The sequence below is a fragment of the Strigops habroptila genome, chromosome 5, assembly GCF_004027225.2.
Source record: "Strigops habroptila isolate Jane chromosome 5, bStrHab1.2.pri, whole genome shotgun sequence".
In the NCBI taxonomy this organism is placed as follows: domain Eukaryota; kingdom Metazoa; phylum Chordata; class Aves; order Psittaciformes; family Psittacidae; genus Strigops; species Strigops habroptila.
Window position 1 is genome coordinate 60,313,309 of NC_044281.2, and position 26,244 is coordinate 60,339,552.

The 26,244-nt window shown below is 40.5% G+C and overlaps 2 protein-coding genes across 17 annotated transcripts in view; one reads left to right on the plus strand and one right to left on the minus strand.

Annotated features, from left to right (window-relative positions):
• PPP3CB (protein phosphatase 3 catalytic subunit beta) overlaps positions 1-26,244 on the plus strand; it is a 70,151-nt gene that overhangs the window by 42,159 nt on the left and 1,748 nt on the right. For 7 of the 13 annotated variants that reach the window (XM_030488171.2, XM_030488173.1, XM_030488172.1 and 4 more), the window contains one exon: positions 1,519-3,226. In XM_030488171.2, the coding sequence (XP_030344031.1) occupies positions 1,519-1,697 (179 nt within the window). In that variant the 3' untranslated portion in view covers positions 1,698-3,226. Of the gene's footprint in view, positions 1-1,518; positions 3,227-3,762; positions 3,823-4,443; positions 5,910-9,510; positions 9,897-14,846; positions 18,350-22,374; positions 23,364-26,244 lie in introns of those variants that run through there. The other 6 variants (XR_003991662.1, XR_003991661.1, XR_003991660.1 and 3 more) reach the window with 6 other exon arrangements.
• Positions 6,669-22,215, minus strand: ANXA7 (annexin A7). Of its 4 annotated transcripts, none has more exons than XM_030488183.1 (13): positions 22,133-22,215; positions 18,443-18,500; positions 15,558-15,759; positions 15,153-15,260; positions 13,958-13,998; positions 13,478-13,580; positions 13,101-13,195; positions 12,315-12,428; positions 10,626-10,796; positions 9,014-9,184; positions 8,834-8,909; positions 7,539-7,651; positions 6,669-7,020 (listed from the first exon to the last, which is right to left on the minus strand). In XM_030488183.1, exons 2-13 carry the CDS (start codon positions 18,497-18,499, stop codon positions 6,898-6,900), a joined length of 1,374 nt encoding a protein of 457 aa, XP_030344043.1. In that variant the 5' UTR covers position 18,500; positions 22,133-22,215; the 3' UTR covers positions 6,669-6,897. The 4 variants fall into 4 exon arrangements, with proteins under 4 accessions (XP_030344043.1, XP_030344040.1, XP_030344042.1 ...); XM_030488180.1 differs by having other exon boundaries at positions 13,958-14,001; XM_030488182.2 differs by lacking the exon at positions 22,133-22,215 and adding an exon at positions 21,785-21,955 and having other exon boundaries at positions 13,958-14,001.

Sequence of the window (26,244 nt, forward strand, 5' to 3'; positions counted from 1 at the left end):
ATGATGATTATCTTTAATATTTTAGGGAAATCCTTGGGGGTTTTTTGGTCTTTTTTTTGTTTGTTTTTACAAATTATGCAGTAGGTTTTTGTATAATAGCATGTTGTGATACGTGGTGTTGTCTTGAAGTCCTTAAAAATGGTAGTGTTTAGTGTTGGGGTTTTTTTCTTCATTCAACTGCAAGGTTGTGTTTGATTGCTGGGGGGTTATATGTGGAAGGAGGGTTGTTTATGCATGCCTTTTCTCATAAAATCTATTTTAATGGCTTTGAACAAATCTTTTTAAAACTTTCCCATAACATGTTTGATCATGCAAGACTTCTAAATGTAGTGGGTTTTTTCTGTAGATTTTGAACATAATTTCTTGACCAAATTTATTTCCAGTACATACGCCAGCCTGCCAGTATGAGGCATATTAATTTCCATGGATTGTCAGTGCTTCTGTGCTATATAAGTTGTATATCCCTCCTTTTTTAGTGGTATTGAGCAAAATGCCATCAAATTATTTGGTGTTCAGAGTATCCAACTTCAGATTATTGGCTTTTCAGTGAGACTTTAATTTCCTCTTGCTCAATATTCAGTGAAATGAATGACAAACAGCATAGCAGTTGAGAGAGCTGCCCTTGGGGGTTTTCAGATTTGGTCGCAAAGCACCATTTAATGACTATTCTTTGTTTTTTAATTAAAGAAGTCAGAGCTCCAAAAATATAAGAAGTGCCATATTCCGTTCTCTCACACACGTGCAGGAGGTCCTGTTGTGAGTGAAAAGCTGTAGTTACTCTCCAAAGAATTATTTCATTCCAAAGACTTCAGTCTTATTATGTGGTCCACCATTTTCAGGTGTAAATTCAACAACAGACCTCATTTATTAAAATAATCAGTAGCAAAATAATACCTATTTTCTACACTTATTTTAAATACGTTTGTATTTAAATGGTACCATTGTTTAACCACGGTGCTAATTCAGTGCTTGTGGTTGTGTCCATTTCCATCATCCACGATTAGCACCAAATGTGAACCACATCCTGCAGTTTTGCCTGCATGAAAACTGGAGGATCAGGCCATCGATGCGTATGCAGGATGTAAATCTACTATTACTTTTAGAACCCTTTGCTGCTTTGCCTTCACTGCACTTGCTGTGCTGCTTAGATCTTGCTGACATTCCACCAGAGAGAAGGGGGATGTCAAGATAAGCCTGACACACCAGGCAGCAAAAGCAGTTGGTGTTGATAGCTGGCCACACCAGGGATGTGCAGAAGCAATCAAGTGGGTCTAAACCCCTTGATTCCTACTTGCAGAATATTTGCCATACTTTATTCTTTTGTTACAAACTGAACTCATGATTGCCGTTGAACATTTCAGAAAAGCAGGTTAGAGAAGCTTTTACTAATACAGATGCAGAGCCATGAGTTTCTTTGGCTGATTTCTTACCTATTTTTAAAACATCATTTGTTAGAAAAAGTATATGCTTTCTACTTATTTTTCTATTACTGACATATCAAATTTGCATTTTGTTAAGCAATACGAGGATTCTCTCCGCAACATAAAATCTGCAGTTTTGAAGAAGCAAAAGGTTTGGATAGGATCAATGAGAGAATGCCACCAAGAAAAGATGCTCTTCAGCAAGACGGTATTAATACTATAAACACAACAAATGCCAATGGAAACAATGGAACTGGCAACAACAATGCACAGTGACCACGTCAGCTTCTGGTGTACTCACTCATGTCTTGCCTGAGAATTCCTAGATTACTGCTTTTTGATGTGACAACAGATGAAATAGCCAGGGGGATCACTCGAAGCGACTACTTCATATGAGGTGGAAAACCATCTGACTTGATCCCACTGAAGAATGACCGTCGTGCTTTTGAGACAACAGCCCCTCTCTTTACATGGTGACCCGACCTCCTGGGAGCCTGCCTCGCCTGTTCACACAAAGTCCACTACCGGCTGCTGAAGTTCAGAAGAGGTCTGGGGAAAGGATGAGGCTGTTACCACTAAAGCACGTCTAGACTAGCATCTTACGCTTATCGTTGTCAACACTTTTGAGTTTACAAATGGGATTTTTCTTTCGGTAGAGGTAGTTTGTTTGTTTTTTTAAATCAGACTTTCAAATACAACCCTAAGAGCTAACTATTTATTAATGGACATCGGTTTCATGAAATGTCTTTAAAATGATAGATTAGAATGGTCTTAAAATATCTGAGGCTGCAAAAACTGTGTTTTAAGTAGACAGAAAAAAATGCCAAAAAAAAATAATCTCAGTTGGTCATTCTGTAAAATGCTGACCTCAGGTTTACTCCTTAGATGTTGCTAATTCTATATTGTATTCACTGTATTTTTTAGTTACAGCTTATCGGAAGATTTCTATGTAGGAATGTTTATTACTTGAACACAGATTTAAAAAAAATATTTAATTCAGAAACTTTTTTGCCCAGCTTTTTCAAGACTCTTCCCCACCTTGAATTTTAAAAAAAATTAAAATTATTATATATACTAATTTTAAAAGTAAGAAAAATATGAAAGTGTTAATTTTAAGGTACTTTTAATTGAACTTTGTACATTGTTTAAGTAAATTTTGATTCATATCAAGTCTGTAAAGCTTGGCATTGTATTTTGTGTATGCATGTTTTCATTTTGCAAATATTTAATATATAGACCTATGATGTACATCTATAGGTTACCTAGATGTTATGGGTACTTTTAGTTTATTGTGAGTATTATGGTTGCATAAATAGCTAATAATCACTGGGCTGAATAGCTGCAAGCTTTTTATTATTTTTCAATCTGTAAAGGAAACTGAACCTGTATGGGACATACTTTTTGTTTAGGCAAAGCAGCGCGTAAGCAATTGCTCTGTTCAACTGCTAAGGCATTAGTGAAAGTGTAAACTTGAGACTGCATGTATTTTGGTATCTACAGGACTGCTTGGTTAAAATAAAAATTGAAGCCCTGTGCTAATTTGTTCACAACTAATGGACTGTACTGATTGCCACTGTACTTTGTTATATATTTTGACATTTGCTATATGTCCCTCTCATCCCCTGGAACACAACTTGAAACTTCTGTCACTAGAGTTCATCTCCCCCCTTTTTTTTTTGTTCGTTTGCCATGAAGTACAATCTGTACATACCCCTAAGTTGGAAATTTTATGCATGTTCTGAACTATTCAAGTATTTTATAAACGGTAGCACACAATAAATTTTGTGCATGGGCTGCGGCTCCTATCATTGTGTATGGGTGTTATTTGGCATACGCAGGTCTAATCTGGCCTTGAAAATTGTTTAGAAATAGTCTTCAAAATTTAGGCTAGCAAAAAAAGCATGAAGGGTCAGATGTTGTTTCCAGAGAACGGGTTGAGTGTAAATGCTGTTTAATTTAAACTTTATTCCTGGCTTTTGAGTTCTCTCTCACGAATAAAATACATAGATATTTTCTATCTGCTAAACTGAGCATCTATTGCTGGTTTCCACAGAGCAGTGTTAGTTGATTCTAGAAAGGCTGTTCAGTGTAGCTACATTTTGAGTGTTGGTTTGAACTAAATGTTCAAAACCAGTGAAGTGTGTTGGGGCTGCTTTTGGGGCAGAAGGGGAGGACTGCTTGTTTTGATAGTCGATACAGATACGTCATTTAATCTTTTTGGTATATTCTTTTTAAAATAAGGATAAGCTGCTGAACAGGATGAGAATTAATATAAAAGATAAAAATAATAAGTCACACTTCTGTTAATGGAGTTTTAATCTTTGATTTTACTTTATTGCAGATGCGTTCTAGTTGGAAACTCTTCTCAAAGGTTGAGTGCAGAAGATCAAGTTTAAAAATGGTAAGTGTTTTGGTGTTTTTTATGAAGCACTCCCATGCTCATGAACTGACTCATGTCCACATATGATGTCATATTAGAGCAGGACGAACACGTGTTACTAAGTACAACTGAAATTTTACATGAGGAACATTATGATGGTACCTTCCTCCTTGTAAACGCTAGTGGAAAAACACTTTCTCAACCTCACAAAACAGTATTTTTCATTATGTGATATCAGATCTTAGTTGTGATTAGTACTCTGACTAGCTGGAGTTGTGTATGTGAAGAAAATACAGATTCACCCTTGTCTGGAAAGACCTTGGTATAATTGGAGAGAACTGATTATGATACTTGCATGGCAGTAAGTGCCCAGCTGCAGTGAAGCTGGCTCTCTTGAGGATTCCCTTGCAGCACCTGTTTTGCTTCCTAGAACATTCCCTGGCAGCATCTTTTCTCTGGAATAGTTTTTGCCAGATACGAAGGCAGATCCGCAGTAAGGGAAATTTTCTTGGGCAGTTGTTGACCTGATTTCTCATGCTGTGGGTCTCCTGCCACCCTTTAAGTCAGGTAACAGGATGATATCAGTGGGTTTTCTTTGTTTGGAAAGTAGGTACTCATTTTCTGCTACTGTGTTTCTGAAAGGTGGAGTCTGGAGCTGTCTCTAATTCCTGTATTGTTGGGGAGAAGAAATTATATCCTTCCTCCCAGAAAACTGTAAGTAGTTTGCATTGCTCATTTTATGCTTTCATCATTTTAAGGAGGGAAAGAAAAGTCTGTGTGACTTTAGTCTGTTCTTGGGTAGTGAGGGGAGAAGGCTTGGAAACAGCTCTATTGGAGAACACAGGTAGCAAAAGCTGTGAGAGGCATGGCTGGGTTCTGGTTTGAGCTGGAGCAGTCAGTGCTGCCCCGCGCTGGGCTCTGTGGGTGGTGTATGGCTCCCAGGGAAGGGGCCATTTCATCCCTGAACTGATGGATTAAACCACCATCTGTGGTGTCCCTGTCTGTAGGGCACCGGCAGCAAGGGCCAGTATTCAGAGGTGGGCTGGGGATTCCGGCTCTGCCAAGAAGGGTAAATGCATTGTAGTGAAACTGAGAAGCAAAGGTACAGAACGTGCTTAAGGAAGGTCTTGAGGCCTATTTCAAAGCAGGGACTTGAGCTGTTGAGAAACTTGCTGCTACCTGGTGAGCCAGCCAGGGAAGACCAGTGTAGCAGCTCAGTGTCTGCCTGTACTTAGTGTAAGGGCACACAGAGGTTCAGAACCCAGAATTACTTAGAGTGTTAAACAGCTGCTTTCAATAGCTTATTAAATTCCAGTTGTGAAATGGAAAAATTGCTATAGTCATACCGATTGAATTGTGACAATTGGTCTCTCTTGCAAAAAGACAAATGGTTGGGATTGGGGCTGGTTTTCTCTTAGGAAGTGGTAGGTCTCTTCTGGTTTGAGTCTGAACACTTGTAAGTGGAACAGTCTCATAAACAGCTTTCTCTTTTCTAATGTTTCATTTTGAAACACTGCTGTGTTAGCAACATAGAAAAATAAGGCCTTTTCAGAGACAGAATAGATGGTATCTGTTCCCTTGCCTGTTTTCTACGACAATTTCATTATCAGTCATTCAGCTCGTTACCCATCTAACAATTCTTCCTTACTAACACATAATGAAAAGAACTTTTTGCCATAAACCAGGTGAATGTCATTAGAAAATATAACCCTATTGATCTGTGCATTTTCTTGAAGTAGTAGTATGTATGAGCCAGACTTAATCAATCTCCACTTTGAACAAGTGGGGGGGATTCTTTTAGTCACGTAAAAAGATACAGAGGCACTAATATGCTTTCATTATTAAACGCCAAGCTTCTTCACTTGTAAGAAAGTTTGCTCAAGAGCAAAGAAACAAGAACCAAATCTTAGGAGAACCTCTGTCAAGCTTGGAAGGCTATTGACAGCTATATACATATAGTCTGAAGTCAGATTTTAGGTAGCAGATAATCAGTATAACTGAAATATGTAAGTTTTTTTGGTGTGGTAAACTCGCTGCCTGTTACTGTTTTGCAAAAACCTTCATGTCCATGCTGTGTAGGAGTGAAAGGTTTGCCAGATTAGAATCAACTCTGCCAGCCTGAACTGGTTTTGTTTGAGGGATAACAGAAATGGGGCTTTGCTGTTTGTGTGAGTGTCCTAGAACACAATCACTGTTAAAGCTTTGCTTAGAAATGTTAGGAAACACGTTGCCAGCTGCTAGACTTGAAGCTTCTGTTAAATTCATGGCTGGGGACAGGTTCACTGTGCCTTTCTGAAAAACCAAATGTGCTATTCAACGCTGTTCTTTTTAAGCTCTTTGAAAACATCCACAGTCATTTATATTGTGTAGGTCACAATCACTTTCAGTTGGGATTGACGCATGTTCCGTAGTGTTAGCATTTACATACTGGCTTTTCTCATTGCTCAATCATTTGCTGTGTAACCTACTCCCTTACAGATACCTCAAAATGATATACAAAATTGTTTCTCCTTTCTATTGCTGCCTTAAGCATAATTATAACTAACCACTAATGGTAACTAATGTAAGAAATTTAATGGGGGGTGGGGAGATTGTACAGTCAGATTCTGCCAAGGACCTTAAACTGTCACTGTAATATGACATAAACTGAGCGCTTGCATGTTTTTCAACATTACAATGGAAACATTGGGGGGGAGGGAGTCTAAAATGCTTTACATCACAGCCTCAGGCTTTTTTGTCATCCACAGGTAGCTCAGCAGTTCAGGTATCTCAAGGAACTTGTTGAGTGCTGGAAAAAGTTTAATCTTGTGGGAGTCTGGCAGAGGGGAGAGGTTTTTGTCTGGGCAAAAGGACTAAGGCTTGGGGGCTAGTAGACAAGATGTATCTTTTATTATATAATAATAAGGAATGTTATGTGCTGTAAATTAAGGCAATTTTAAGTGCAACAAGCTTATTGAATCATCCAGAAGGCATATTTGATTATACAAAGTTTAAAATTATTCTGTTAACATGCAAGGATAGTGAGTGACTGCATAAAGCATGTTACATGTCCTTCAGTTTGTTTTAAAAAAGAAAACAAAAAAACCAGATACTCTTCTATTGACCAACAATCGCCAGCAGCAAACGCCGGTAATCACCGCTTGTATCGCTTGCTATCATTGTAGCCAAAGTCTTCTGATACATTTGTGAAAACATCTGTTTAATTTGCACAAGGTCAATCTAGGCAAAGGAAGAATAAAGCACAAAACTTAAACACAGGGTATGATTTTAACACCTTGACAGTCACCCCACATCTCCTCCCTCACCGACTAGAGAACACACACCATGGGGGAAACATGCAACTGGTAACTGCACATCCTCAAGCCAGCTGTTCCCTCCAAAGCCAGAGGAGCAGCTCCCAAAACAGAGAGTCTAGCACCTGTTCTTGCTTTGTTAGGACTGTACGATCCTAATGCTTAATAGCTGAACCTTTGAACTCGAGGTGCCTATCTGCTACATGGGCAGGCAACCACAGTTAAGAAGGAAGACAAGCACTGTTGCTATCTAGCCAGAGATAATTCAATTACTACATAAAAGCTGGCTTTAAAACTAATTAACATGTTCATCTAAATCTGAACCCCATAAAAGCTTCATTGCAAAACAGTATTTCTGCAGCTGTGAAGGAAGGACTAAGGGAAAAGCTGGTTAAGGCAGAAAGCTTTCTGCTATGTGGAACACTTTCAGAGAAAGTTTCTTACCTCACTGCGAGTGACTATAATTCTGATGAGGGTAGAATCATCTGTGCCAGCTCCTTTCATAGAATAATAAAGTCTCTCTGCGAAAAAGGCTGGGCGATTTAAAGCACATTGCACTGCAATAAAGTATATTTTTAGGATTAGTTCCAGTATTGTACACTGTACAGTGATACCTGGCATGATCAATTCAGGATTTTTGCTGTAGAGGTAGGTGTTGGTGAAGATGCAGTTTCTGTGGACTACAGGAACTGTTTTACAGAGCTGAGTTATTTGGAAGCTGACCAAGTGAGTTACTCTTTCACACACTAAGTTACAGTTATTAGCAGTTAACTTCTCTGGAAGGGCTTTTCAAAGCTGCCTGAAACCTTAATTCTCAAATAGGTAATTCAGAAACAGGTATTCTCCTGCGATAGCCGGTACTGGAACACAAGGTATTGTACGCATATTCCACTGCTAGAATCTCACTAAGAAAAGTACAACTGTAAAAAGTTGTCACTCCGGTAGTTGCAGAGTGGATCTTGTTTCGGTTAGATTGTTCACTTTCAGAGACAAGCCTTTATTCTTTTACATAATTTTCCCCATAAAACTCTTGAGTAGAATATAATCTGGGAAGTTTTTGCTTATCTGTTATGGCTACAGAAATGCTGTCATTCTGGTAAGCGTTGATGTCTGCGGATTTACTGCTAAGTCCCTGATGCTAACTATCGGCAAATTGTACTAAATGTTAACTGTTTTACTATACAAGTCAGTAGGAAAAAGTGAATTCAAAACAGATCTTCTATTTGCTGACATTTTCTTTAGCAAATGCTGAGATTTTTGGGGGTAGGAAGTGGTGGGGAAGAGAGGTGGAAAGGGAACTGTGCCTAAAGTATGTTCATGTTGGCTCTAAGATGATGTGTGGGGTGGCTCAGCTGTCTCTGCCGAGGTGCGTCACAACCCAAGTCATAGCTCAGTTACACCACTACTCACATCATTTTGCAGAGCTCTGAAAAATACAGCTACAAGTGCTAACCAGTGGCCCTTGCTTCTGTGGTGTTGCCTGCCCTCCCAGAGAAGGGACAAGTAGTTTCTGTGTAGCCTTTTCTTGTTTCGAACTGACTTTTTCATGGTGGATGCTTATTTTCTCCAATTAAGTGTAAAGTGAATAATTTGAATAATTGATGTTACTTTTGTGTTAGCAAAGTCTCAGGTTGTGTGTTCATTTGCCATACGGCCAGTATCGAACTAGATTACTCTTCAATTACATGTAGAAGGTTTAATCCCTAAGGGATAAGGAGAGGGAAGAACATATCACTTACAAATAGCCTTCAAACCACGTTCCACGTTTCCAGAAAATTCTCGGTCAATGCTGCTTAATAAATCACGATTAGCAATCTACAAATAAATGAGATTAATATGAGGATAATGAAATGCAGTAACAACTGGAACCTTAATTTAAAATACACTAAGCTCATTTGAAATGAAGGAAGAACTCCTACCCTGGAGTATGCCTCAACTGTTGCTTTCAGTTGGGGAAAACTTCTGGTTGCCAGAACCATATTAAAGCAAGATTCATCAGTCCCAAGTTTTCCTTCACCTGCTTGGTACAGACGCTGAGCATCTTCTTGAGCTTTTTGGTAATCCACAGTTTGATTCTCATCCCGATTACCCTGAAAGCAAAGATAACAGATGACAAATGAAAAAAGGCTTGGGGTCTATGCTTGCAGCATATCTTCAAAGCTTGAAGCAGAAAGAATAATACCAGTTTGAAATACTTTACATTGCTTTAAAACTACCCTTTAGTTTAAGATTTCTTATAGGCAACAAACTCAGAAATGACCCAGAACCCTACCTGTAGGGCATGCTGTAAACTGTAGATACACTGACTCAGATAATTTGACCCCTACATACCATCTCATAGTTCTAATTACGTACTGAACTTAATTCTCTATTTTCCTTAATAATGTAAGCTTTCTCTTGATTTGTTTGTTTCTAGGCTTCAAGTTGCAAAGAGTCTTCCCAAACGAACTAATGAATTATCTTACTGAATATGCACACCTGAAATATCTCAGGTCTTCTGTTTTATTTAGAATTTGCTAATTTCAAGTAAGAATCATAGAATGTCTCCAGAAAGCACTTACTGTAGTTGTAATATGTCAGTAGGGCTTATATGACATTTTATGTGCCTTGGGTTTGTAGGGTGTTTTTGCTGCCCAGTGCATGGATGGATGTTGCTAAATGTACTGGCTGAGTAGGCTGAACACATGCTCTCTAATACTGTTGTATCTATAGTGGTTATTACAATATTTAAATTATGTGGTGGTTAGTTATTGTAAACTACTGGATTTACCAAAATAAAAATTAGCAGCATGAGCATCTCAAGGTTTGCTTTCTTGTGGATTTTGACTTTTTAATCCAAATACCTAGTGTGCAACTGAACTCTCACAAAGGCAGAGGCAAATGAGATAGAGAAGCATCATAGAAATTCTAACAGCAAATAGACAGATGGATCAGAGAAACGTGGAAGTTGCATTACCACATATTTCTTCCTTGACATGGATAACTGCAATACAAAGAGAACCCTAGTATATGATATGGGATAAGCAAGCTCCCATATTCTGGTGATGTGAAGGGAAGGAAGGCTATGGTGTAACTTGGAAGCTGTGGTACCTGTTGGCTTGTTCGCAGGGCCTCTTACAGGTATTATACATACATAAAGGTTATCCTATCACATCCACCCAAGTTATTTTTTAACACAGGCAAAAAGCCCCAAAAGCATCTTGCTTTTACAGTATTGTGGAGCTCTGTTTTATAGTACCACTTGATTGCTTCTGCACAATAAAGTATTTACACGTAAGTTCTCCAAGATGAATACAGGGTGCTAAATGAGGTCACACAATTCATCACAGATTTGTAGATAGTATCTCTTCCTTGAGGAGGGACTAAAGTGTCATATCTTGTCATTAGGGAATAAATGGCCCAGAGGTAATTTCTTAAAAACCTGGCTCTTACTAAGCAGACAGAGGCTATTTCTGGAGCCATTATGACTACATGCATCAAAGTTGGACTGTACACAGTTACCTTACCAAAAAATAAAAAATTAAAGCTTACTTGGCACATAGATATAAGTAATCGTTCAAAATGTCCTGAAGTGTCTGCTCTGATGTCTTGTTCAATGTCCCGTCCAAATTCTGATTTATAGCAGTTCACTATTTCTCGTATTTCTTCGTTTGTCCTTGTGCAAAGGATCTCAATCAGCACTTTCTCCTGAGTGCCTACTCCCTGTAGGCAGAGGAAAAGAGGGCATAACTACAAAGCACTACTTATTCAGTTTTGTTCAACTGTGAAATTAAGCATGTTATTTCAAGACTTAATACAATCTACATTGCAAGAACAATATCCCTTCAATGTGAAAGCACCAAGTCTTCTGTATACTTAAAATGGAATGAAGATTTCTCAAACGTTCAATCCTGCACCAGTTAAAAAAAATACCCCAAAGCTATACATCCATAGCAGTGACATCCACCAAAGTAAAGTGGAAAATGGTGTAGAAAGAAATTCTTTGACAACCTTAACCTGGAAACATACTGGAGGAAGGTACAGACTTACGCTAATCATTGAAGTCAAAGATACACACGCGGATTCTGTTTTGGTCAGCATACAAGTGTGCTCCCTATTCCAAATGTTGCTGCTTCCTTAACATGGAGCACCAGCAGGAACTTTTCATAGATATAGGGACTTTTACACAAGAGCATATAGTGACAGTACAAGGGGGAATGGCTTTAAAATGATAGGAGGGGAGATTTACATTAGATATTAGGAAAAAATCTTCATTATGAAGGTGGTGAGACACTGGAACATGTTGCTCAAAGAAGTTGTGGCTGCCCCATCCCTGGCAGTGCTCAAGGCCAGGCTGGACGGGGCTTTGAGCAACCTGGTCTAGTGGAAGGTGTCCCTGCCCATGGCAGGGGGGTTGGAACCAGATGATCTTTAAGGTACCTTCCAACCCAAACCATTCTATGAATCTACGCTTCCCTCTCCCCAGAATAAATATCTTATTGGCCTGGTCATCTCTATTCAGGCAAGGATTAGATAGAAGTGGATCTATGCAAGGCTTCTAGGTAATGTTATGACTTTTATTAAATGGTCGTGACTGTTGGCTCCACTAAAGCCAGATCTTCATTTAAGCTCCAGATTCTTCGGAAGGTCGGCATTCATGGGCTGAGTTAGTTGATTCCACTATCGGCCACCTGCAAGCTGCTGCAGCTTGAACAAGAAAGAAATTCTGGTAAACTGCATGTACCAGTTTACCCAATTTAAAATTTTAAACAAACTAGCTCACCTAATCTTTAATGCAGTCGTAACACTTGAACACATACCTTCATGATCTCACCTTAAGAAAATATTTTTTCCCTGCTGTCCTTTTGGAAAAAAACTGGAATAATCCAAAAATAAATTTCAGGAACAATGGTTTGTTCCTAGTAAGGAGAGGTACATACCTTCAATTTAAACAGTGGTTACAGTTTTAACACCACCCTGGCCCTTTCTAGGTTCTAGCAATAGTTCTGACTAAGTGGCAGAGAGCAGAGTTCTGTCCTGCAGCGTTTCATCCTCTGCTGGATGGACAGCTGCTCTGAATTGGCTAATCCTGCAGAAATTGACTGCAGCTTGGGGCACAACAGTCCCAAAATTTGTTTGCCACCACAGGATTCTTCAACAATGCAGCAGTCAGGCATGCTTCCTTCTTGGATAAGCATTTTAAGATGTTTTTAAGCTATTTCATTTACAGAAAAACCATACCTTCATTGCATGACGTAAACTCCAGGCATCGTAGTAGGTGCTGGGCATGAAGAGTGCTAAAATCAATTCTTCCACATTTCCACTTAATTCAGACTTCAGATCTTTAATTAAATCCTGTTCAATTATAAACACAAAAAGGGCTTTGCAGAGTGTTAGCCATGTAGATTATATACTGCAAAAAAGATCAAACTTACTTTTGTGACTGATTTCCAGCTTTGTGCTGTTTTTCCTGTAAAGCTTAGTTTAATTTCTTATAAAGAACTTCCCTCTATCCAAACCTTTGACAGCTCAGCTCTTCTCTGTTATCTCCTCACTGATCAGGACCTAGTCAGGTCCTGAAAAATGCCACAACTATAACATTTCACTCTAAGTTGCAAAAATGACAGAAGGAAGAAATCAAATTATCTCAGCCTTTTATTGACTAACCAATCCTCAACCAGTTTCTCAGTTTGTTTCTTATAAAAAACCCCCAGATTTCAGTGCTGGTTTGTATGCATAAGAATCTTGGTAGTTTTAAACACTAATACAAGGACAGATTAAGCTTGATTATTTTCTATCTATCAAGCATCACAAAAGCAGAGAAGCTTCTTGTTGGTCAGGGACAGAGCCAGCTGCCCAACCTTCCCCCACCCCTGCTTCTGCCAGGGGAATATATTGAAGGAATATAACCAAAAAAATTGCATTTCAAAAATGCCCAAACCACTCCCCAGAACTAAAATGCAATCAGGCAGGTAAAGCAGCAGTGATTTGGGTTTGCTTACTGATTCAGAGAACTAATGAACATACCTTGCCATACATAGTCTTGAAAGCTGCCTTGATTTTTTGCCTTTGATCATTGGAGCGGTTAGCAACAACATTTATGATAGCCTGCTCATCAGTTCCTTGGAAATAGAAGGGCAATTTCATGTAAGAACTCATAATAATCCCTCTGAGACTGCATGTTATCATCTTGCATTTGGGCATAGTTACATAATAAATTACTACCATTTAAGTCTACCAAATTTTCTCTATAGCTTTGTCTACTAAATTGTCTGAGTCACTTAGTGTAACTTTTGAAAAGCTTGGGGAGAAGAAATGTATGTTTAAATAATAATTGAAGAAAAGGACAAAATGGCATTACAAAACTAGCTCAATAGAAATTTAAGCTTCTATTGCTTACTTACCAAACCCCTTCATAGCTTTGCGTAGAATTTCTGCGTCCCTTCCAGCATCAAAGTTGGAAGCAGCTTGAATTGTGCCCTGGGTACACTGAACCATTGCTGCAGGCTGAAAGTAAGAGTTGGATTAACTAGATATGCTGCACAATGGAAATTCAGATTAAAATCACAGTGCTGGAATCAGTACTTGAGAAGGAGTTGTCCATGAGTTACCCATTTTTTTTTCTAACACAAAGCCAGCTGTTTCTTTGAACAGCTTTGGCCCATTAATGCCAAAGAGATGCTTTTAGCCAGTTGGATGGATGAAGATCTACTTGATGAGTGAGTATACAGAGATACAGGGTTATGATTTTGTTCAGGTTGTACTGAGTGTAGCTGGGAATTCTTGATGCAGAACACACTGTAAATTGTTGGAAATTAGTTGTAAAAAATATTAAAACTACAGAAGCTACGTAAGATTGATTACAGAAGAGGATACAGACATACCAGGCCAGGCACTGGTGATGGGGCTTGTCCACTCGGATATCCTACTGAAATTAAAAAGATAAAATGAATGAATTAGGTCTGCTCTTATTATGTAAATGTTATCTAATCTGAAAATAAAGCCATTTAAAGACCTACCTTTGCACAAAACCTGTTTCCTAAGTAATCATACCTATCATGATCAGTAACTGAACTTCTTGCCCTCGGGAATGATGGGAAGAAGCCATCACAGGAGCATTTCAGTATGTATATTAGCAAAACAATTCTAAAAATACTAAATTTATTGGTGCTGTGGGAACTGGAAGGCTTTCTACATATTAAATATTGAAAATAAGAATAATTTTAATTATTAATATTATTGAATATTGCTGTCTTTGATAAAAGCCAAGATAGCCCATGCAAATGAAGAGAGTGTGTCCCATGATCTCTTTTAAAGTCATATTATACACTTTAAAATGTCTAGCATATAAATGATAAATATTAAGAATTCATTGGTGCAAAAAGAAGGAATCTCATTCTGTGGTCAAAAGTGCTTTGAATAGAAAAGCTACAACTACATTTTTCATACTGGAATTGTATTTTTATCAATAATACATATGTACAATTGTTATATTTTTAACAGCAGCTTAGTTATTATTAGAGTTAACAAATCAATCATTAAAAACAGGTTTTGCCGCTCTGAATTTCTTGCAAACACAACTGACACGTTCCAGGACAAAAACTGTCCTGATGGTAAGTGACCACTCAAAGCATTAAAAACACTGCACTGTTTTTAAGAAATTATGTGCATTCTCCTTTCCACTTTCCCTAGTACACCAGCGATCACCATGAACACAGGGATCTGAAAAATGCATTCATTTATTTGATATTAACAGAACAGCTAGATACTCAGCCACATACTCACTGAATGTGGACTTTGGACTTCACAGCTTTCATCAGATACTTGCAGTTTGAAGAAGGATAAGCACCTAAACCACTACAGCATGACCATTTATCAGTAACAGCCATCCCTTTTGAATGTAGCACTTACAGAGATGGTTCTCATTAGCCCTTCAGTGGTCTCACTGAGAAAGGTAGGAGAAGGTGTACAAACCTCAACAGCTAGAAATAACAAAGGTGAGGGCCTAATTTTTTACTACCTGTCCTGGAATCTCTTGGTTTAACTTTGGATGCTTAAAGTTTCTTATATATGACTTACCTGGCATTTGTGCTGGTCCACCTCCAGCGTAGCTTTGGGCAGGAGGTTGTGGGTAGCCACCAAAGCCAGGGCCAGCAGGAGGCACACCAAACCCAGGGCCTGAAGGAGCTAGGGAAAAAACAGCGACTTTAGCATGCTTAATGTTCTGTACTTGACTTCTGATGCGTGAGCCAGGTTACTGAGCAGAGCTATGTAAGGGACTAAATCTTCTGTGTCTGTGCAGTGACCCAAAACCATCAAGGCCCTGCCATCACCACACAGGTATTTACTGCAAGACAGCAATCTGGCTGGCTGCTTACATGCTGCTGCCTAAATTGATCGCTGAACAAAGCTGCTTTTCTTACTACTTCTACCAAGCACAGGGAATGGTTACACCAGAAGGGGTACTCTAACAAAGGATCTTACCTCCGGAATAAGGTGGCATTCCTCCAGCCTGGGGAGCTCCAGGGTAGCCCCCAGGGGCAGGATATCCTGCTGCCCCTGCATACCCAGCACTCGGTGGTGCTGCAGGATAGGTGCCACCTCCTCCTGCTGGAGGGTATCCTCCAGGAACTGGGGGATAGGAGTACTGACCAGCTGGTGGATAGACAGACTCTTGTCCTGTGGGCTGAAACACAAAAATGGGATGTCTGTATGCCTGCTAACAGGACACTAAAGTAAAAACTCTCAAGCTACAAAAATGTCCATGTGTATAATAATGTGAATTAGATAATTAAATTCAGCACTTGAAGCAGCAGCAGTAGAATTCCCGAAGCCTGGATGGGCGTCTTCTAGTTGCATTTTGTGATGCATCTTCTATGCTGACACAGAATCAGAGAGTGCTGCAGGGTGGAAGGCACCTCTGGACGGCCTCTGATCCCATCCACCTTCAAAGCAGGGTCAGCTTCAGAGGTAGATGAGGTCATACAAGGCCTTGTCAAGTTTTCAGTATCTCCAGTGAACAGTGAACCCACAGACGCTCTGGGTCCTTGTTCCAGTGTTTGCTTAGCAGACGACTGAATAGATTTCCGCTTAACTTTCCTCCAGGTGAGCAGCCCTCCCTGGGCTGTTTGTCTTCCTCTTTGTCCATGTCTGTTGTACTGGGAGGCCACAACTAGACGTGGTATTCCAGATGTGGGCTTGTGAGCACTAAGCACAGAGGAATAATTATTTCCCTTGACCTACTGGCTTTGCTCTTTGCTAAAGCCTGGTATATCATTAGCCTTCCTCCCTGGGTACATGCACTGCTGAGCCACATTTGACTTGTCAACCACCAGGACCCCATGTCCTTTACTGGAAAGCTGCTACTTCTATCCTGCATAAGCAAAAGGTGAGCTCAGCCAGGCTTGCTCTCTATGAATCATTAGAAGCTCACCTACTGTTTTTACAGGACTTTTAAGAGCTTAGTATCTTTGAACTTTCTGCCTCTCTTGCACAACCAGTTTCAAATGTTACGTGGTGACAACTTACAAGAGGTGTTGGGGTTTTTTTCCATTTCCTTTGGATTCCAGGTTATAAAGCATGGACATTCAATGACTAAATCTGGACCACTGAGTCAGATTGAACACCTATTACAGGTTTTAAATAAAAAGAACAAGTCAAACATCTATATGCCTTTGTTTTGCTACGTGTATGACTTATCAGTCATACCATAAACGTTTGCTATTAGTATTAACATACATTAGAAATATTTACTTGAATGACCAGGATGTCTAAGGGAAAACCCCTGTAAGTTAAAAGTCATACACCTGATCTTAACAATCAGGTATTTAAAATCAGCTTCATAACGAAGTATTATGTATGGACTCATTACTCGGTGGGAATCATCTTACCAACTAGCTTTAGAAATACAGGTCACACATTACATACAATAAACATTCATTCTCAATCCGAGAAAACAGAAATAAACTTCAAAGCAGTAAAGTCTAGCTCAAACATTCTCCTCAATTTTGGTTGCCCCAAAATTTCTACCCCCTGAATTACTGTGCCCAGGCTATATAATACTCTCTCCCCCAGCAGTACAGTCTAACCTTCCAGACTCAACCAGAAGATTTTAATGGCATTTAGATTTACAAATCCAAAATTAGGATCCTCAAAAGCCCTGCTCAGATAACTATCACTACTGCAGAAGAAAATAATTTTGCATTATTTTTTGCACTGGTTATCACTTTGGGCATCATCAGTTAGATTAGGAAACCTAGAATTGTTGGTATCAAATCTAAAGGATCTTTTAAATTAATCCATTAAAATTGGCTGTATTTTAGATGCTAGCTGAGAAAAAAAATATTTTCAGATATAAGTAAAAATAAATCACAGCTACAATCACGAGTGTTAGCAGAACTGGGAGGAGGGGAAAGAAATCCTGGAGTTAAGAAAGTCTGGTTTCTATCATGTTTGTCTTTAGTTTGACTTCAGTGTTTCAGAGGGAGTAAGGGTAAAATGTAAAGCAAAATAATTGGAGAATTTATTGCATGTATTTATAGATATTGGATGTATTTATAGCTTTTCAGTATCTTAATGGGATCCAGGCTGAGCTCCATGCTGAAGTCTAGTTCTGTACTACATGAAACACTGACCATATAAAATTCTCACAATTACAGTATGATCAGTGCCATACTAATAAAAGTACACAGTTGCATCTAGCTTTGAAAAACAATGCAGGCATATCAAAAAGACTGCAGTATCAGTCACACCTGATACATTCCAGCCTTCTGTCAAGTTTCACTGGAATTTTCAGCCCATTCAGTCATGAACTGAAGGTGGAACAAAGTCCTGCAGCTGAAGGAGAGGGGGTCGAAGCCAAGATACTGTGTCCTTTATCCTCAGAAAAATGTTTACTTGGTGTCATATGAAAGCTTGGCTACTTGAGTAAAGCATTCCAAGCTCTTCCTGAGGGTAGTGGCCACTGAAGATTTTTCAGCATCTCTGTAAATCCTGGGATACAGGTACACAGGATATTTGTACAGACTGTGGTAGAGACTGGTTCAGAGATTACCTCTGACCCTGTATGTAAAGACCTGCAAGAACTACCGATACATCTAAAAAAAGTTATTGCTGAGATACCTATATTAAAACAACAAATTAGCAAGAAAAAGATAAGATAAAACAAGATCAATCAATCAAAAACCTTCTGGAACAACAGACATTATGAAAATAAAAAAACCCAAACCAGAAGCAAAGCCCATAATCTCTAGAGAATATTGTATATGAACTGACAGCTACTATTTACACACACAGGGAGCACAGTAAGAAGGGGTATTCACAGAATATAAATGCATTAGGAATGCAACACATTCAAGAGCCTTACTTACAGGATAACCAGGGAAAGCAGGGTAGCCGTCAGAAGGAGGATAACCCGGGTATGACATTCTGGGAAAAAGAAGAGAGATTTTCACTGTCAAGGCACTATATGTAGTAGTTTGTAGTTTGTAGTAGTTATTTGTTTGCTAATTATCTGTTAAATCACTTGAACAATACGTTTAGTAGGTTTAGAACTGCTCAGAAGTACTTGTCAGCTATTAAACCCACAAAACCTTTCCTTTTTTCCATAAACATGACCATACCAAGCAGGATTCAGAGAGGAAGCATCTTCAACTTCGTAATTACCTATCACTCTTATTTAGGCCAGGTACACATTGAAGCATGGTAAGAGGCTTGGACCTCCAAAAAAACCTCTGAAATACATGATACCCTTTAAGGTGCTAGCAGGAGGGGCTGAGCCCTTTGCCAGAACAGAAACAGAAGGGTCAGGCTAGAGCAGGGTCCCAGTCCTGAACTGCACCAAGCACCTGTCTCACATCACCCTGCACTCCTCTGCTCACAGGGGTAGTTCCTGTAAGGAGAGGAATACCCTATCTATCCCATGTAAAATGATAATTTGATAGAAACACGTGTAATCTCCCAGCATCACTTCATTTGGGTATAAAATTCCTGTTTCCTGCCAGTAACTGTTTATTTTAGCCCCATTTTTAATAGAGGGACCGGGGGAATAGGAACAAAACAAGACAGAAATCATTCCCCATATTGCCAACCAGTTGTCAGGGATTTTTGAGGCCATTAGCCAGGTTACAAAACATATAATGGTGAGGAAAAAAATCCTGTTAATGTTAACCAGCCACATTCCCTGATCAGGGTCTGGGAGTTACCCGTGGCATGTTTCTAAGACAGTATGCACCATAGCTGCACAAATCAAAGGACATGGGAAATATAAAAACAAATACAATACAGTGAATGATTATTCACATTTCTAGGTATTCAGTAGCCAAACCAAATGGATTTTAAAGCAGAATTATTTTTATGTTGGACCATTAAGGCAATAGGTGGTCATAGAATTAAACATCTGAGACTTAATGTGGAAAGCATTAAAACTCTGTGTAGGTTAGTTCAAATAAGAGCCAAAAACAACTTGCAGAGCAGCACAGCTATGCAGTACCACACTGATAAACTTGAGTCATTACTTCCAAATAAATAAAGGAGGAAGAACAACATGAGGAGTGTTTGTAGAACCATGCTTCAATCATAGAATGGTTAGGGTTGGAAAGCACCTTAAGATCATCCAGTCCTAACCCCCCTGCCACAGACAGGGACTCTTCACGCTAGACCATGTCGCCCAGGGCTCTGTCCAACGTGGCACTGAACACTGCCAGGGATGGAGCACTTACCACTTCTTTGGGCAACCTGTTCCTGTGCCTCACCACCCTCACAATAAAGAACAACTTCCTTATATCTAACCTGAACTTCCCCTGTTTAAGTTTAAACCCATTACCCTTTGTCCTATTGCTACAGTTCCTGATGAAGAGTCCCTCTCTGGCTAATGGCTATTTATTTCCCTAAGAAGTAATACCTTAAAACAGTACCTGTGCAGTATTTATTACTGACAGCTGCTTGAATGTACTTTAAATTTGGCTTTCAGCAGCACATTTCTTTTGTTATTTCTGACTTTAATATTAACTGTAACTCCTTTCAGGAACAGGATGACCAGCAACACTTCCTTCTGATTTCAATGTCACTCCGCTTACAGGAAAATATTGTTCCAGCAAAACAAACTTTGTTTTGTAAACAAACAAAACAAAAACTTTTTCAGCTTCATGTAATTCAACCAAAGTTACACCATTAAGGAGACAGGATTATAAAGACTGTGAAACTTTTGAGGTGCACTGTATCATTTCCACTGTACAACTTACTATGTTTTTCATGATGGCCACTCAGCTGTTTGAACAACTGTAAAAAGTTTAATTTGTACAATGAATGAGACCCAGCAATCTTTAACCATATTAAAATACAAAAAATTTTACACTTATTGGTAAGATACTTCATTTAGAATCTGATTTACCGGCAAACATATTCTGGCAAAAAGCTTTTTAAGGAATTAGTTTCCAACATCTTATTTTCAAGCAAACAAGCCATGACAGCTATGTCATATTTTTGATTGGCAGATTAACCAGCCATGTCAACCTGTGACTTACAGTGCACTGGTAAATTGTTTAACACTTTTCCTTACTGTTGCTGTGTTGGTTCCTTTTCTAGGACTCAATTTGTGCTGCGAGTTCCTTTGGGCCATGTATGGGGAATCATGGTATTTCATTTAATCATCCCCCCTTTAACAAGATCTTGCTCTGGGACTGTGAAAATTAAAATGTTTTCTTTGCACTTGCTTGATATAGCTGATTTCTTTTTCTTTTTTATTTGGGAAAAAAAAAGTAATAAAAGAGTTAAGTAAGAACTGCTGCTTCAATTACTTCAAGCCTTTTATAACTAGATGGACATGATACTAAATTGGCATTTCAGACTTGTCTCTGACACCAGTTACAAGAGTCTCTCAAAACTTACTATAACCAAACAGCAGTCTTTACTGAAACCTCTCCGTATGTAGATACATTTTCCAGGAGATGAATTAAGTCGCTTACACAATGTTAAGTACTCGATAAACATTGCACTGCCGCTGCCGTAGGGCATGGCCTCACTTATCCGCAGCGCAAGCATCCTCAAGCAGAATATAGGCTCAGATAATAGTGGTTTTATAACAGCAACAACAGATCTTCTTGTCAGATTTTCATTCCCGCCCCGTTCTTCACCCGGGCGGTGGCGGGTGAAGCCCCGGACCGGGCGCTGCCACAGCCCGCCCGGGGGTGAGTCAGCCGCGGGGCCAGCCAAGGGCGGCATCCGCCGGCCCTCTGCGGGCTAGAACCCACATTTGGAGGGTGTCTTTTTTTTCTGGCTGATGGAGGAGGCGTATATGTAGCTCTGGCGCTGTAACATCAGGGGCCGCGCTAAACTCGCGTGCTGGGCAGAAGCCCAGCAGGTAAAAGCAGAGAAGTCTCCTACCGCCGCTGTCTCATCCCGGCCCCGCGGCACCGCCGCGCACTCAGCGGGCGGAGGAAGCCTCGCCCGTCCCGGCCCCTCCCACACCTGCGCCCCGCTTCGAGGACGCCCCCGCCAGCACCACACCCGCCCCCAGAACACTTGAAAGACCCCGGTGGGGCCACCACCATCCCCCGCCCCGAGCTGGCCCAGCCCTGCCCGCCGGGCGAGCCACCGCCCCGCTCTCTTTTGGGGCGGTCATGCATTGCCATGGTCTCTCCCCGCTCCCCCAGCCGCTAGATCCGACGCGGCGAGTCCTCCGGCGAGGCGCAGCTGCGGCCGGAGGCAGGTACCACTGTGCTTGCTTCTCCTGAGACGACGGGGACCTCGTTCCCACTCCGCGCCGGGATGGCAGACCGCCGGCCGGGGGATGCGGCGCTCTGGGGCGGACCGGACGGCGCCTCCCTCGGCCGGACACTTGCCGAGTGCGCAGCTGGCCGGCGGCTGCAGCTCGTGCCGCCCGGACCCTAGCACACCCGTGCTGCAGGGCGCAGCGGGGCCGGGGCCGAGCCCCTCCCCATGCTCCCCCCCCTCCCCCGCCGGAGGCGGTGGGTGAGGAGAGGCGCCCGGGCCGCGGCCTGAGGCGGGGGACGCGAGTCACGGCGGGTGGGCTCTTCTCCTCCCCCCGCCAGCTGCCTCACCTGAGGGGAAACCTGCGGAGCCTCCGGCCTCTCTCCCGCAGCGACACCGCAAAATGGAGGCTGTGAGGCCGGGCGGCACCCGCCCCGCCCCCGGCACCGAGACCGCCCCGGCCCGGCCCACGGGCCCCGCTCCCCACAGGCGGGGGCGCCGCGCCCGGGTCCCGGCAGGGCCAAGGCGGGCCAGCAGCGGCTCCCGGTGGTGATCGCTCTGCTAACCCAGCACCCCTTTCCTGTCCATGCAGGTTTGCCCCCTCTCGCTGAAGCAAAGCTGCAGTATGCCCAATTCTCCTTCAAAACGTCTGAGAGGTAAGTTCAAATATTCAAGTGCTACAGAAACGTAGAGTGACTTCCCAGTGGAGCTGTCAGAGAAGCGCCAGGCGATGCCATCCCTCAGGAGTCCTTAGCTGCCATCCCATGACAGCCCTTAGCCACCTGCCTAGGAAAGGGAAAAGTCCACACTGCAGTTTCCCTATACCACCACTGCAATGGAGTTCATGCACGTAGCTCTAAATCGAGTCTGTTATCCAGTAACACATGAGTCTTTAGCACAACATCATCATTGAGTAGCTGGCAAGTAGTCAGCTGAGTCACCTGGGCCACCAGAACAGCATGTAACGTGAAGTACATAAAAGACTTTGGTGGAGCTGGAGCAGTTGTTCCTTTTTATGTAGTTAAATCAGGAACTAGGTCCCAAGAGGGCATAAAAGTAAGATTGTCCTGACTTCTACATACCTTTCGCTAGAAAGAAATCTTATAATTATTTGTATGCAGTTGTGGGAAGTGCACTCCATGTTTTGTTTCTGCCTATTATAACTTTATTCATATTATACATAGAACGGAAACTACATATGCACAGTCCTTTCTTTACCTGGTGATTAATTATCCGTAAGAGATTCTGACCAGCAAGATAGAATTTATGAAGGATCCAGCTATGATATTATGCACCAGTTATTTGAGATTATTCAAAATAACTTCCTACTTCTTTTTTATTATAAACATCTTAGCAGTTCAGAGACCATTAAAATGCAAACTACTTCTTTTTCCTGTAACCTGGTAACACACTTGAACTCCAGATGAAACAACAGCCACTGTTCTATTTGTCTGTAAACCAGCAGGAAGTGCAGGCAGCAGAAAGTAGGTGGGTAATAATTTACTATGCTTGCCTGCTTCAAATGAAAAGCACCTAAAGCCACATAAAGAACCTAATAAATTACCTATCTATCTTCAACAAGATTTGGCTTGTTCTCCCTTGTTTGCCCAGAACGCATCAGGAACAGCTTTAAGAGTATAATCTTCACACCATTCTTCAGCTGACACTCTGAGTGTTATGTCTACTTTATTTTGCCTCTGTTAAGCACGTTTCTTTCCAGCGAGGTATATATTTAAATCCCTGTTTCCATGGGAACCAAGTACCTTCATAAAATACACAATTCTTCATCTCTTCCATTTAGTGGACTGTTTGGATTTGAGCTATTCGGGAAAGAAACAATGTTTTGTTTTGTTTTTCACTGACAAGTGGAAAAAGAACAAGAGAAAACATCTGAGCAAAACGGCATTATGTCTGAAGAGCCTATTATATGTTGCATGTTTATATGTTAATAAGAGTATCTCAAATTACTTTTTTAAAGCATGGAATGGAACCATTGCGGATATCTAATTTCACTCCCTATATTTAAAGAAATCCCTTGGCTTGTTACTATAGCTACAGCCAATACATTAAGGAAAGCTTCTAAAACCCCATGCAGATTCAAGACTTTTCACTATTAGAAAACTCAACTTTAGTGAAGTTGAGAGACAAACTCTTGCTCTTTTGTAATATCCTTGCGTCTTCTGCTAATATATGACACTGGACAGAATTCTAGTCTGGAAGGACTTTGCTTTCAACTACCTATTTGTGCTGAGTACTATCAATAGAGCTGAAAAATCCTTTTTTTGTTTTCCAGAGTAATTTATTGTGGTGATATAGATCACTAAAGTATTGCTGCTTCTTTGTGCTATGTATCATGGTTGGAATGTTGTTTCCCACTTAAATAACATGAAGCATTACTTTTAATGTTCTATTTTAGCCAATACAGTTAAAAAAAAAAAAAAAAAATCCAAAAAACCAAAACCAACCAAGCACACACACAACCCATGCTCCCCCCCCTTTCCCATAGTTTGTGGTAAGCAAGATCTGGTCAGCTCTGAACCATAGGTCAAAGTATAACAAACCAACAGGACGCTGCAGTGACCCAAGTCTAAATTTTGCATTAAAAATACTTCTCCTGTTACACTACCTTGTGACTACAGTAATTAAAATGCAGATAGTCAACGTTAGCTGTTGAGTTAACCTTCTATGTGCACAGGGAGCAGAGCAAGTTCAGTTTACTTCAGGAAGAGCCATGTGTTTGGTTAGCTGCTCAAGTGAGAGTCACTACCCCATGAGTCATGTTAGGGTTCCACCCACTGTAGTCCAAACATCAAGATTTCACACAAACCTTACCACTGAGCTGCTGCCAGGGTCTCTAGTTCTGTTGTGTGGAACCAACAGTAAAATTAGAAGCTTTACCCTTTCTCATCACAGCACAGAAGGAGAACAGCAGGTTTTTCAGCTCGACTGCTTAAAAGAGCAGCATGTCCGATATTTTTTGTCATCAGCTTTTTAATCCTTACAATTAAACCCATGCATTTCAGATATACATGGCATATGTCCACAAGTTCACAAAATCACACACCAAAACACTACTTCCTCTTTGCAGCAGACTTAAGCATTCTGCCAAGAAACTTAAATGACGCAGCTAGCAAGGCAAACTTGGTGACCTTCATCCCAGTATGCGGAAATAATCACCAAAATTGTAATTCAATAGCTACAATGGGAATTGTAACTCTGGCAGCGAGGACTTTTTTTTTTTAAGTATCAAATTACAGATAGCAAATTAAAAGTTTGTTATTCTCACCATATAGAACAATTAGTCTTCCCTCCACTTTCCAAGGCTCCCAACTGAACACATGGTTTATCAAAGATCAATCATTGGCCATACTGTGTCAGTCTGACTCAATGTACTTTCTAAATGAGGAATGCAGTATAAACCACTTGGACGTCCACAGAAGGCTTGACAAGAACCCAGAATTAGTTAAACTACAGAAGACAGGAATTAGCATGAGCAAGGATAAAAAACTTGTAAGAAAGAACAAAGGCTGGGTTGAAAAGGGAACTTGTAGAATTCTTTTACGCTGGTCTGGGATCAATTCCAAGTCTTTTCGTAACTGAGTAGGGCACAAAAGTTAGGAATAAGCTAACTGCTTATACCTGCTGACAAAACTCTGAGGTGTCAACAATACTGAGAATAATCCAAGGATTTTTTAATTAAAAAGTTTCATAATGTCAGGTCATGTGCTTAAATTAATAATTTTCTTGGCAAATTGGAGTTCAGCTGCAAATAAGAGCAGGGGCGCGAGATTGGGGTGCTCAATCATACTACATGACAGACACCAAGAGGCAAACAAGGACTTTATAACAGTAAAGTATTAATATATTCTTATATTAATTGATTTATATGCCGATGCGGGTACGGTCTTTACCAACTCATGTTCAAGAAAGACTGAAATTAAGCTTTAAGTGGGCTGCTAAGTGATCAAGGCACAGTGTGTCAGAGGAAAGGAGATAAAGCTTACCGTGTTTAGTAAAATGAAGGCTACAGTATGATGGCTACCTATAACAGATTATGTATAAATTCCAGAAAGAGCATAACATAAGAACTTTAGTAAGGACAAAGGAGTTATATTTAGGTATATTTAAAAGAGAATTTAAGATATGGTTGGTTGAGACAGGAAAGAACTGAATTTGTGATTCAGGTAACTCCTTCTAAGGTAGTTAGTGGACACAGGGAACCAGAGAAGATGGCAACAACGAAGTAACTGTTAAACACACCGGATCAGCAGCGCAAACTTCTTTCCCTTCCCAGAGAAACACATAGTATAAACACTTATCTTCAGTCGCACACATTTAAAATGTCAAATTCTAATTGCTTTTTAGCTTAACTGGCAAACTAATAGTAACGCAATGCAGCCTGCAAGGACTCCCTTTAGATCTTATTCTAATCCTGGTCACCACCACCACCAGGACTGTTCTG